We start from the raw sequence: 13,501 nt of genomic DNA, 5'->3' as shown, positions 1-13,501 counted from the left end.
GTTTCTATCTCTCGCTCATCCCTCCGTCACTACCACCCCCTCTGCTCTACTCCTATTACCTGCTTTTCTCTGTCTTGATTTGTTTCCACACCTTTCTCTCATTTCAAATAAAGGCCCACCTTAGTATCAGATAAATGGATTTATAGACATTGGTGAATACCACAAAGCCACGATTAATGGAGTCAGTGAGTTGGAGGAACCCGCAAGAAAGGGAATAAAAGAGAATAAAATATATGATGAAAGGGTTGAAGAGGGCCAAAGTATTCTGCATCATAAATGTCACATCATTTAATGAAAGGATGAATAGACCTTTTTTTCTCTCCTTTTTGGTGGGTTTGCAAAAATAAGTTGAAATCTTATTTTGCATCAAACAGATTATGCTGTGTTCCAAGTGACACAGTGTGTCTGTCTGTCATCAATCCCCTCAGCTTTAAATATTTTGCTTTCCACCATCCTCCAAACCTTTCACTTCTTCCAGCTTTCCTGTTTTGTATCTGTTCTTCACTCCTCTGCCCGGGCAGCTCTCCATTTACCGCCAAGACACCGCCTGTGTTTTATGAGTCCCTGTAGGACAGGGATCTTTTACTGGCCGGCTGGACTTTAGAAGCTCCTCGTTTAGCAGCATCCTGCCTTAATTAAAAACCCCTTTTGTGCACTCTGCCTTTAACAATGAAAAGAGAGTGAGGGGCGCAGAGGCAGGGTTACAGGGACAGGGAGTAGTAATGCAAAGAGGAATAACAAGAGAAAGGGCAAGGATGGAAGAAGAGAGTGAAAAAGAGATGGCACTGAATAGGATGTGATAGGGAGACGGGCAGATAGATAGCAAGGTAGACAAAGGAGGGGATGGAGAGATATGGACGGAGAAGATTGCTGTTAATTACAACTGTCATTAAGGAGACAGCAGCCAGCCTCCTTAGGGAAAGATGGAAGAAAAAGCAGGGGAGCAAAAGAATAAAGGAGAACAAAAGAAGAGGGTTGTAGCGATGAACTGGCTCTGGTTCAATACAGTGTTTGTGCTGTTTTGTATTTCATGGCCTCGCTGTTTACTGAAACTGTATTTGAAAGTGTACCTGCAGATGACCATGTATGAGTCCATGTCTCTGCGTGCGGGCTGTCTTTGGGATGACTGAGCAGCAGAGGGGCTGCTTACTGATTACCTTCATGTTCAACAAGCTGCTATTGACTGGAAAGTGACGGATGACCCTGTTCCCAAGCATGCAGACATGTTTGTGTGGCTGTGTGCTGCAATGGATGCTTCTCTGCTGCTCCCAAAGATTTGGTTTCCCTAATGAACGCCATTAAGTCTCCTACTCTTTGCCTCTACAGCCATGGTTCAGTCATTCCTCATGCATTTGTATTTAGATCCCGCTGAATTCTTTGAAAGAGCACAAATCCAAAGAGGAAGTATGACATTACATCAATGACTGCTTTACAGGACATTCAAAGTATTAATTTCTGTCTCTGTATTATGTGTCGCATACACATTTGCCAGTTGTGCTTTTCTTTATCTGCTTTTCTCCTTTTTTTCCCTCTGTCTCACTTTCCCAGGCTTCTCTGCAGAATGTCCAGTAAGGAGCGCCACCTTGAGTCGAGTTGTCCGTCCTCTTATATAAAGACAGAGCCGTCAAGTCCTGCCTCCCTGACTGACAGTCTAAACCATCACTCCCCTGGTGGCTCCAGTGACGCCTCAGGCTCATATTCGTCCACTATGAATGGTCATCCCAACGGCTTAGACTCCCCAAGCCTTTATGGCTCTGGCGCAGGACCACTGGGACCAGCCGGTGGCCCTGGATCAAAACGTTACGAGGACTGTTCGTCAACAATTGGAGAAGATTCACAAATTAAGTGCGAGTACATGTTAAATTCCATGCCCAAAAGGTTGTGTCTGGTGTGTGGGGACATTGCATCAGGGTACCACTATGGAGTGGCATCGTGTGAGGCATGCAAGGCCTTCTTCAAACGCACCATTCAAGGTTAGCTTTCATTTTTACTGTTTTTTGCCAATGTCTTCCCAAACATCTCTTATATTTGTTAACCTTCATACAAGTTAACCTTCACAGTTAACCTTCACAAAGTCTTCACAGTCAGAATAAAAAGCCAGAAGTGCATCAAAAGGGTATTTATGGATGAGATAAATAAATAAAAGAAAATAAAACTGCTTAAATTCAATGAAATTGTATGCACCTAATAGAAAAGCTTTAATAAAAAGGTCAAAAAATGTACGCAGGTTTTCGTAAAAATCCCTTTATTAAAATGAATTGCACAGACTCATTGAAATTCACTCTCATACACCTGCATGTACAGCTGAGCAAAATCCAGGACACAATGAAAGCCCCAGGCCAGATGTAAACCCAGATTTTTATGAGGTATGTTTCCTCTGTCAGCTAAGTGAGCCACCAGGACACCCACCCAGGCTATTTTTTCCTCACTCTTTCACCCACAACCTTGACTTCTACTTCATCAACAGCTTCAAAACAATTTCCTATTAAGTGTTTGCATTCCCACATCGAGCTGCTTATGCTTGAAGAGCGTTTGCTATAAGCTTGTAGTCTGGGGGATAACCTAGTGTCAGACCAGGGCCACGGGTCATGTCTGCTGGTCAGAAGTTCATGTAAGGGGTAAAAGTAGAGAGGGATAGAGAAATAATCCAGATAATGAGAAGAGCACCAGGAATTAGGCTTCGTAATCCTTTGCTTATGTCTTGTTAGGACTAACAACATTGCAGGAGATGCACAGGTATTTCAAGTTTGTTCAACAGATTTAAGGGTATTCGTTTAATACTCAACTCTCAGCTTGATCACATCCTTTATTTCCCCTTGAATCAGTCAAACTGTTTGCCATAAGGTAATCATTTCAGATAGTTGGGAGTTCATCAGAAATTCCCTTGATAATGGACACAATATTCTTCTTTTTTGAAAAAACTTCATTAATATGGGTATAAAGTCTTATAAAATGTATCAACAACACATTTGATTCAACTTTAATTCTGTTTGTGTTTTTTATGATTTCCTCAAAATTTCTTATGCTATAATCAGAACCTTTTATTAAGCACTCACTGACACTGCAATAACCAAGCCACCAGCAGCCATCCAATCAGACAGCCATTACTGCTTCTCCATGCATTCAGCAGGGTTTATTTTATCACTGATAAGAAGCTTTCCCAGTAAAGCTCCAGAGACGGAAAGGAAAAAAGCGGGAAGGAAGTCTTAACATTCACTAGATGGTCACCAGTACCTACAGATGACCTGCTTCTGTTTGTTGAGAGATGAGATCAGGGCAGTGTGCAATCCTAATGAAATGATTTGACCACACACTGAGATAAAGGCAGAAATACATGCTAACACACACAATGACGTCCTGTGCAACCTTAACATATGTGACCTTGTAATTCTGTGTACACGTTTGGCCTGTCACCGTGGGGTCAGGGCCTTCACTCTTCCGGTCAGAGTACCATTGAAGAGTTAATACTGTATTAGTTTTGTCAACAGCATATCCTGCATAAAGTAGGGATCTGACAAACTTTAATTTTCAGATAGAGTTTTTTTAATCTACTATTCTCAAGTTATTGAAATATTACTTCTCATACATAGCCGGAGAGGTCAAGACCTTGATAGAGCTTGGATGATTGTCAAGGGACATTGTGATAAAATGTCAGGTCAATCACAGAATGATAGTGGGATCATATAGAAATTTAATCCACTTTGAATTTAGATAAAGCATGCATCTTTATAGTATCTAGTTGGTGGACTACAACCAAATTTAAAAAAAATTTAATCGTATTTATTTTCTGTTTTTGTTTTTTACCATATACTATTATGACTGTGTAAATATGTATATGTCTCTACCCAAAGGAAAAACAACGTTTTTCTTATGGGTAGAAAAACTTTTGGGAAATCTGGTTAAACAAAAATTGAAAAAATAAAATAATCATTTGTCTAAAATATTCCCTCAGATTGCTGTTCCAGATTAATTACATTTAAGTTTTCCATAAAGTGCTATCACATTCTTTTTTTGAAGAATTTCTTGGTAAGGATTTTCCTGAAAGGCTCCTGTTAATTTCTGCTCACATGCAGATGGAGCATTCTTGGATTTACTGAAACAAATGAATCGTGGCATTATTTTTGGCTGAAAACCCATCTACAGACACAGTTGATCTTGTGTGTGTTTGTGTGTCTCATCCAAATGTAAAAATGTGTGCACGTCTGAGCAAATGTTTCTGTTTTGTGTGTTGGTGTGTGTATCTTGGCATGAAAGCCCAGCCAGCCTCAGATGGGCAGCAGTAGACATATTGGTGTGTTTCAACCCATTAGCCAATAAAACCACAGGTAATCACCAAAAAACACCTCCAGCTGGACAGGGAGGAAGGGAATATTAGAGCAGGAGAGAAGAAGGGACCAAATAAACAATAAGTTGCTACAAGAAATGAGGAAAAAAAAGAAGCTTGAAGTGGGAGAGGTGGACTGGGCACATGAATCTAGAAAGGAATTAGAGGCAGGTGTGTGTTAGAGTGTTTTTGCGTGTGTGTGTCACAAAGTGGAGGAAGTGGGTCTGGCAGCTGCTGTTTCTGTGGCGTCAGTCCAACGACACCTGACAACTTGCATCCATCACTCCCTTATTGAGAAGGAGGGATAAAGGGGAAAGTGGAGGAGGCCAAAATATGGCACAGAGGTGTAGGGCAGTGAAACAAAAAAAACTTTTTCTTCTTCTATGATGGTGCAATAAAAAAAGATAAAAATGAAAGAAAATGCAGAAAAAAAGGATGTCTGTACAGTAGTGGTTATCTGCAATGCAGCAGGCAAACATACATTAATATATGATACAGGGAGGGATTAATTTCAATTTAAAGATTTGGCTTCTTGATTCCTTTTCTATCCATACGTTTGTATTTGTGCTGTTTCTGAGCATTTAGAGTGATGATTGTCTGCATATAACACTGTGCAGCAGGCCGTAATTCAAATTAACCCAACAAGGTATTCACACAAGTTGCACTTGAGTTAAGAGTACCATTAACTGCTATTTAGCCAACATTTTCAATATTAATACAATGAACAAATACAATTGATGTTTTACTGTTTCACAGACCAGCTTATCAATCTGGTCATAGATGCTTTTTCTGCAGAGTCTTCGAAGCACCAGCTCTCGCAGTGGCTCTTCACTGCCTTTAAATTGGGCTTTTTAGCTCCTTTTAAATAACACGGCTTTTTACTGATTGCCCATTAAGCCTTGTGAATTCTGTCATTAGCACATTTAGGCTGAGTGTTAAAGAAAGTGCCTCTCCTATCTGCAGGATTAATCTACTCCTCCTGTACCATCGGCTTGTAAAGGCTAGTTGTGAGATAACTAGTCTCATTAGTAGCATCCATTAGAATGTTTTGTTCCTGCAGTATTTAGAAGGTTTAGCCTTTACTTTAACCAACAAGGGCAATTGATGTGTGTCTTGTTACCCATTAAGAAGTGTTGGAGCATTTAGCCTTTTTTCCCAAGCTAACTAGCTCTTTAATCAGTCCAGTAATGAGAAAACATCCTCTCCACAGCAGCAGTCAATAGCAATCACTGTTTACTCGGTTTCACTGGGAGATGTATTGGCTTGTTGGGTCTCTGCTGTCAGGTTGGCATGGGTATAAGAAACTATATTGGTATCAAAATATATCACGATATAAAATTAGTTCTAAAAAAAAGCAAAAAATAGTGTATTTCTGTTGGGTGCAAAATATCCATGTCTAATTATCATCAAGGGGCAAAAGAGGGGGAAAGCAGGGGTCTTTGTAGTAAATGGTGAAAGGGTTTGATTTAAACGCTAATATTAAAAGAAAAAATAATACACAAACACCTAGCAATTATAAGTATTAAAACAAACTTTTTATTTTTCCCAATAATCCATGCTCTGTGTTTGTATTGTGTCTGTTGAGGACTTTATCGGAAGTTAAACCTGTCTTTGGCTTCTTCCCGCATATCTATGTACTGCAGGCAACATCGAGTACAGCTGTCCAGCCACCAACGAGTGTGAGATAACCAAGAGGAGACGCAAGTCATGCCAGGCTTGCCGCTTCATGAAGTGTCTGACCGTTGGCATGCTGAGGGAGGGTAAGGGAAAAGGTCTCTTCCTTACATTTCTCTGATAACTGTGATACATGTAGCATTGTAAAGGCTAGCGCTTAAACCCAATCTGACAGCAAACAAGCCCAGGTTCTTCTCGTCCTGCTTTCTTGCAGTACGGTTTTCTTTAAAGTAAATCAAAATATGAGATATGATAGCGGTTCAGGGTGCACTCTCTGTAGTATACACCACTGCCAGTCTCAGAACGTTAGCACCCTTGATTTGAAGTGCAAACCTGCTAATTTGGAAAACAGATATTAAGACCAAATGTCCTAATAACAGGAAATTCTTTAAAAGTTTGTCCTTACTTTAATGCAAACATTAAAAGATGAGGTCATGTAAATGTGTTATAACATACAAACTGACCTAACATTTTTCAATGTGATTTATTTTGGGCTATTGCAGTGTTAAAAGGGGCTGACTGCAACAAACGTGTGTGAAACAAGGCTACATGTAACATACTTAAGAAATAAGTAAGAGTTTCTCCACTGGGCACATCTATGTGTTACATTCCTGCTCATGTTCACATTTATACTCTGGATGTATATAAAATGGAGTTTCTTCATATAACAACACTTTCGTTATCATCATGTTTTACCCCAAACAGATAAGTTAAATGCATGTGAATAAAAAAAAGATCAGAGGAAGGCGCAATAACAGGCACATAGCTGTAAACAAAAGCTGTTTCTAACATGAGAAGAAGTTGTGCTCTCCCTCCAACCACTTTGAATAAATTTACTCTCATTTTACAGTCCCTCGTTGCTTCTTACTTCTTTGTCCCTCCCGCCTGACCTTTCTGCTCCTCCTGCACTTCCAGCAACGAAAGGAAGTAAAGGAGTGCCAAGGGATGAAGAGGAGGGTTGGTAGCAGCAAGACTAGAGGGGGAAGGTGGGAGCAGGCTTGGCGAAAGGAGGGAAGAAGTGGGGGGGAAAAAGAGATTGATTTATAGGAGCAGAGGAGAGGGGCCAGGGGAGGATAAGAGGCAGGGGAGGGGTGGGGGGGTGAATGAAGCAGAAAGTGTGTGAGAGGAGAGAAGAGGAGGGTCAAGGTTGTAATTGATGGGAGACCTGGCCTACGCCCCTTTCCTTACAGTGGTCAAGGAGTGTGTCTGCGCCGACGCCTGCCAACCCTGCCTCCATCCATTCCTGTCTTTCCCTCCCTGCGTTTCTCCCACTCAGTGTTATTATAGGCTTTGTGATGCTCCTTTTATGCTTGCTTTTCATTCATTGTCCTCGTCATTCACAGCTTTCTGCATCCTCTCAACCAAAAGAAATGCGCATGCCTGTTGCTTTCTGTCAACTCAGACATAAACACCTAAATCAAGAATGAAAAGATGTCTTTGTTTTTAAGTTTTTAAATGTTAAAACAGAGCTTTAAAGTAATCTAGAAATCTAAAGAATAAACACAGACTTTAGTTTAGGATCAGACTTTTGTGGCTTTTACTGAGCACAAGTTTGACTTGACTGTGAAAAGCACGAGCTTTCTCCAGCTCTTGTCTTTTCCGCACACTCAGAAACAACACACATCCTAACAAGCTGCTGCGGTAGCATTTGTGCTCCCAGCTGATCTGACATAGACAGAAACCACGTCTCTTCTCTCCTGTTTTGTCATGTGTATGTGATCACAAACACACATGTAGCAGCGAGTAACCACAACTAAAGACCTTAATACGCTAAACTGAAGGATCAGAAGAGTTAGAAAAAAGTTACACAAATAAATTTAAAAGGAAGCGTGTATAAATAGCCAGTAAAGCAGTTTTAGCCATCATATTCCACATTAAAAGCTGTGAACTAGGATGACCATGAAAATCTTTTCAAACAATCAGAAACACAATATTCAACAACAAAATATACAATAAAGAAATTTCTTTTGTGTGGAGATGGAACTGAGTTACATGAGTTTGTGTGCTCATGTTCTGACTTGGCAAACAAATAGCTGTCTTTTGTTGCCTCTGCTTCCCACATCTGCACACACACACATCATGCCCACACTCACACATCGGGCTGCATATCTATACATCAACATGACAGACCACAGCCACCCCATTTGTTGTGCGGGTGTGAATTTAATACAGGGGCCTCGCTCTACATATGAATAAGGGTCATTTAGAAAATTGATACGTCCGTTTTCCTATTTTTTCCTTATTTTATTTCCTTTTTGTACCTTTGGGGAAATGATCAACAGCTGCCATACGTTACATAAATGACTTAAACATTTTTCTTCCTCTCAAGTTTCTCCGTATAAAAAGAAATCTGTATGTAATAAGTGATTCTAAAAGCATTTGCCCTCCACTGCAAATGCGTTGTTCATATGTTCTCTGTCGTTTAGTCTTGTAACACACTTGTCGTTAAAAAGTTTACTGAAAAAATCTGATTCATTTGACTTCTCTTTATATTTCTTAAATAGTTAAAAATACAATTTAATGGAATTATCTTAAAGAAGACTTGAGTTTAAGGATAACTTAAACATAAGGAACACAGTCAGTATCTCATGATGCAGTTTTAGGGATGAGTGGTGTTGCCATAGATTTGCATAGATGATAATGTTAAGTGGCCGGATCAGTTAGCGTCATTGCTAACTTTGGCTGTCAGCAGGTAACTCACGGGAGAAAGGTGGAGATAAAGTGGTTAGTGTAGAGTGGGGTGGAGCACACGGACGAGTGTTTGTGTGGATGCTGTGGCTCACCCCTTAGGGCAAGATCTGCCTCAAATTAGCTTTGTCGCCCAGGGAGACTGAGAGGGTGAGATGAAGAGCAAGTGTGTGAGGCAGCAAAAAGTGAGTGTTTGTGAGGAAGAGAGAGATGAACAACAGAGTGCAAGAGACCACAGGGTCAGTAAACCAACTCAGAGTGGAGCTTGTTCTTTACATCTTCCTTTTAAACACACACCTGACCATGTAAATGTGCTCACACTGTCCATGAGGGATACTGGATTTTCTTACCCTCTACTGTGAGGAGGAGGAGAGGAGTAAATGAACAAGCTGGGGATAAAGTGAAAGAAGGCAAAAACATGAAACACCCACCCACCAATATGTAGCAGCTAATTTTTGGAGCAAGGCAATTAAAAGGCCTGATTATATTATGAGAATCCCCCTCTGGCAATGGCTGCCTGTCCATTTTTAATGAGGTCATAATGATGCGTCAGCTGAAGACCAGAAGGTCACAGGGGTGGAATTTAAATCTGCTGAGAGCGGACCGAGGGGAGATCGGAAGGAACTGATACAATCCTTGGAGCAAAAGAAAGAATTGCGTTGAAAAAACTCAAATTTGAGATAAAGGTAGATAGATTTGTAATGACGTTAAACTCTGCAGCAGCAATGCAGGTGACTATTTTAAACATCCTTACAAAGAGAGGCCTGACAGACAGGACACACTCAGTGTCAGCAGTGATGTGCAGAATTACTAGGAACAGACAGCTAAACACAGATCACACATTTCAACATGAACAATTTTGGCAGTCAAACAACTCAGGGAGCCAGCAGTATTTAGCGAGCGTATATATAATACATATGCTCAAACTGACAGATTTCCTCCCATACTGCAGTGCCTTTGATGGCGGCAGATCTGATGAATCATGGATAAACAGACACAGTGTTGAATCCAAAGCCTCCATCTCTGTGAAGTCGTAAATGACCAGCTGGACAGAGATGGTATGCATCTACAGGGACAGGTCCTCAGACTGCAAATATAAACCTTGGCCTGATGCCCCTCACTTGCACGTATGCACACACACATTAACACCTCTTGCCAGCTCTGGCCGCGCTCCCCACGGCCTTCAAGACCTAATGAGTGAGATCGGGTGGAAGGCCCACGTCTGTGTGAGTGCCGCCGCTAATGTTTTGTGTGTGTGTCATAACTCTCCACATAGCTCAGCGATCTCGACTGCAGCAATCCACTCTCATCGGTTTGCACACAAGCAGTCCCAATGGCTGCGTTTGAGACAACTGACACACTTCTTACAATATGAATCAGTCATTCAAAAGAAAATATAAAAGCACTTTTATGGAGAAGAACAAGCTGTTTGGGAGACAACAGACTGATAAAAGAAAAGTGAGGGAAAGCGAATGTGTGAAAAAAAGGGGAGGACACAAGAGTAGATGGGAAACAAAGGGGGGGGGGGGGGCACCAGACAACTGGTGGTGTCTAGTGTTTGCCCCAGGGGAGGCTAATGGCTAAATCTGGCCGTATAGCGTCTGTCATCAGACCATGTGACTATCATCTGACTGGAACCTTGTTTGAAAGGGTTGATGATGAAAATAGAGTAATATGAGATTCACCTAAATGGTATGTTCTCTAAAACATTTTTTTGTTGTTATTTATTTAATTTACTTATTTAAAATTGCTAACACTAAAAAGGTCTCAGGATTCAGAAATGTCTCACTACTTCATAACATAAAGTATCCCACAGGATCCATCCGTTTGAGCTGGGTCTCTCACTGTTGGAACTGTGAAAGGTTCTTCGCTGTCAGTCTGTTGACAAACTAGGTTGAAGCTCAGGAAAAAGTTCTTTGTTTACAGCTTCTTTTTCAGTTTTGTGTTTAGGGCTACATGTAAGCAAAATAAAGGAATGATTCTAACAAAAATAAAACAAATCAACTAAATCTCAACTTTTGTAACTTATCAGAACATTCGTTAAAGTTTCTTAAAATACTTTGTATTCTGCAAATTGAGGTTTATGCATATATAAATTTGAAAAACAACAGGTATCATACCTTTACTTATCTTAGTTTGTGTTACAAAAAAAAAGGATTTTAGGATTTTAAAAGTAAAAAAAAACATGTCAAAGCTAATTTTATTGTTAAAAAACCTTCTTCTTATGCTTTCAAGAAGAAAATGAGAGACATCGGAATCCCTTGTCCTATTTAAAAATATTATTCCCCAAATCTGAATCAGTGCCTGTGAGTTATGGGAATTCATAAGTAGTTGTGGGCTGGGCAGCAGTTTTAACATTTGGCTGCAAACATGATAGCAGGTTCAGCAGCAGGAGTCCTATCATCAGAGGCAGCATGGCCACTACTGATTTTGGCTCAACCGGCTACTCCACCTGCTGCTGCTTATGTAGTCATAGCAATATTTTTTTCTTTCTACATTTTTACATTCCACACATTGCAGTTCTTCAGAGCCACCATACTCCATGCAGGAGTCATCCCTATTTCTTTTACCCAGAGGAGCATATCCGATGGGGGCAATTTTACAAACATGAACACTTTTCCCTCAGATACTAGGATTCTTATGATGGATTCTTATGATGGTTTTTAAACAATGTATATATACTTTTTAAGCTTCATTGCTTTTTTGCTTAGCATACTGTTGAAGTGGCATACTGAGGTAAACCACTCGACACAGCTTGTAATCAAAAAACAAAGGAAAAGGTGTGTGAAAACTGTAGCCTCCAAACAAACATTGATGTGCACAGGTAGCAAAAATCACAGCTAAAATAACTCCCATCACCTTCATCACTAACTTTAAAATAAAAGAGAAAAGCTTAAGAAGATAACATAAAGTCCATCCATTTTATTTGAAGATTCACTGGACCAAATAAATGAATGTGCAAATTGCATTTTACTTTTGTTTTGTAGATCTTTCTGACAACAATTTCTACAACTTACCAAGAGATCAGAAACGCGTAAGGAATTCAAGATAAAAGAATATATTTTTATATTATCGTACTGTTCAATGGCCGGATTAAAGGATCCATCATGAGATCAAGATGGAGAGCACCATGTTTGCTCTCCATGTAAAAAAAACAAGAAAGGCTGTACTTTTTCAGGGACTTCGCTCAGTTTCAATCACAGTCACAAATGTAGTCAGCAGAGACAGCCACCTGCTCGATGCCTCAGGCGGTCCTGTACAGATCTGTTCTGGTCTAAGCAAACATCGCTGCATGACATGCTCACACTGTCACCCTAAAAACCTGTTCCTTACCTTTCTTTTGCTGTCTTCTTTTCCTCCTCTTGTGCTTTGGTATTTCTGGTTTTCATAACTGCATATGGAAAGCACATTGATAATGCTGGCTTTAATGTGACTCTAAACCTTTTGAAATCTATCAATTCTTAACACTTACATATTTGTGGGACTTGCTTTTGGTTTAGCGTTGGAAACTAAAGGGGGGAAGCAATCTACACACTGCAAAAACTAAATCTTTGGAGAGGAAAAAAACTTGTTTAAAAAAAAGGCTTATTTTCTGTCTTGCAAGAACAAAAATCTTATCATGAATGCTTTTCAATTGCAATGTAATCTTTAAGAAAATGTATCTGTAGATTTTTTTCATACAATAAGAATTCTTAGGAAGTTTTTTTTCCTACCCCATTGGTAAATTTTCAAAAAATTGTAAATCTTTTGATTTTTGAATTTTCTCTGGGGCCTGTTTTTGCAGTCCAGTGTTAATGTGTCAACAAACTGAAGACCTCAAAAGATGAGTAACACAAGCATCCCTCACAGACACACGCTTTGGATTTAAATAGGTCTGTTGTCGCACCCAATGCAGAAACCCATCCTTTCATATGCCCACATGGGAAATGCTTTAATGTTGTTACATCAACAAAGCAGTTTAACTGAAAAAAATACATATTATTTGATAGAAACTGTGTCTAAGGTGAGATTTGGTTAAAACAAGAAAACCTAACAAAAACCTCATAACTTTTTTTGTCAGATAATTGATGGGTCTTATAATAAATCCTTCAATTTTATGCGTTTTGTCATCTATTCTTTTTCTGTAATCTTCAAATTTATCATATCTGAACTCTGCCTTTCTCAGTCCCTTTTCCCACAAACCTCACCATTCTTCATTTACTCATTCTCTTATCATTTCATTGATTATCTGAAATCAATCTGTGTTGTGTTTTTCCTTCCAACCTCTTCGGTCTTCCCCCTTCCCTCCCTCTTGCATGCCCACTCAGGTGTCAAAGGTATTGCACTAGCAATCCTTCAACTATTCAAGAACACACACACACATGGTGGCACGGAGTTACACAGCGCAGAGCAAAAAAAAATCCATCCTGATGTGATCAGTGCAGATCGCACTATTGACAGACAGCAATATTCCCATGACACAAATGATTCACCTTTATCACTGTCACAGATGTGTGTGCGTGCGTGTTCATACAGAAAACAGCGTAGGACAATCGACAAAAGAAGTCCAACGCTAACAAAGTGCATTATTAATGATGCTGTTAAAGGCAAAGCTTAGATTCTCCTCAGCATCTCCTCTTTTTGTTCAGGCGAACACCCAGAATTCTGTGGTCTGTATTTTTCTGATCATCACATTTACTTCAGTCTTCCTCTCCCTCTTGTTTTTCCTCACCTTTCTTTTTCTATATAACCCCTCCACCACTACCACCTCCTCCCCCCTCACATCCCTGCCCATTCTTTATGACTTGAAGGCTCATTTGTTAGGAGGCGGTAGCA

The 13,501-nt window shown here is 40.0% G+C and overlaps 1 protein-coding gene across 6 annotated transcripts in view; it reads left to right on the top strand.

Annotated features, from left to right (window-relative positions):
* LOC100125509 (estrogen-related receptor gamma type 1) overlaps nt 1-13,501 on the top strand; it is a 64,150-nt gene that overhangs the window by 17,954 nt on the left and 32,695 nt on the right. For 3 of the 6 annotated variants that reach the window (XM_011491047.3, XM_011491062.3, XM_011491072.3), the window contains exons 3-4: nt 1,549-1,973; nt 5,968-6,096. In XM_011491047.3, coding sequence (XP_011489349.1) covers nt 1,549-1,973; nt 5,968-6,096 — 554 coding nt within the window. Of the gene's footprint in view, nt 1-1,548; nt 1,974-5,967; nt 6,097-13,501 lie in introns of those variants that run through there. The other 3 variants (XM_011491066.3, XM_011491053.3, NM_001104919.2) reach the window with 1 other exon arrangement.

The sequence above is a fragment of the Oryzias latipes genome, chromosome 3, assembly GCF_002234675.1.
Source record: "Oryzias latipes chromosome 3, ASM223467v1".
NCBI lineage: Eukaryota > Metazoa > Chordata > Actinopteri > Beloniformes > Adrianichthyidae > Oryzias > Oryzias latipes.
This window is presented reverse-complemented; position numbering and strand designations above follow the sequence as displayed.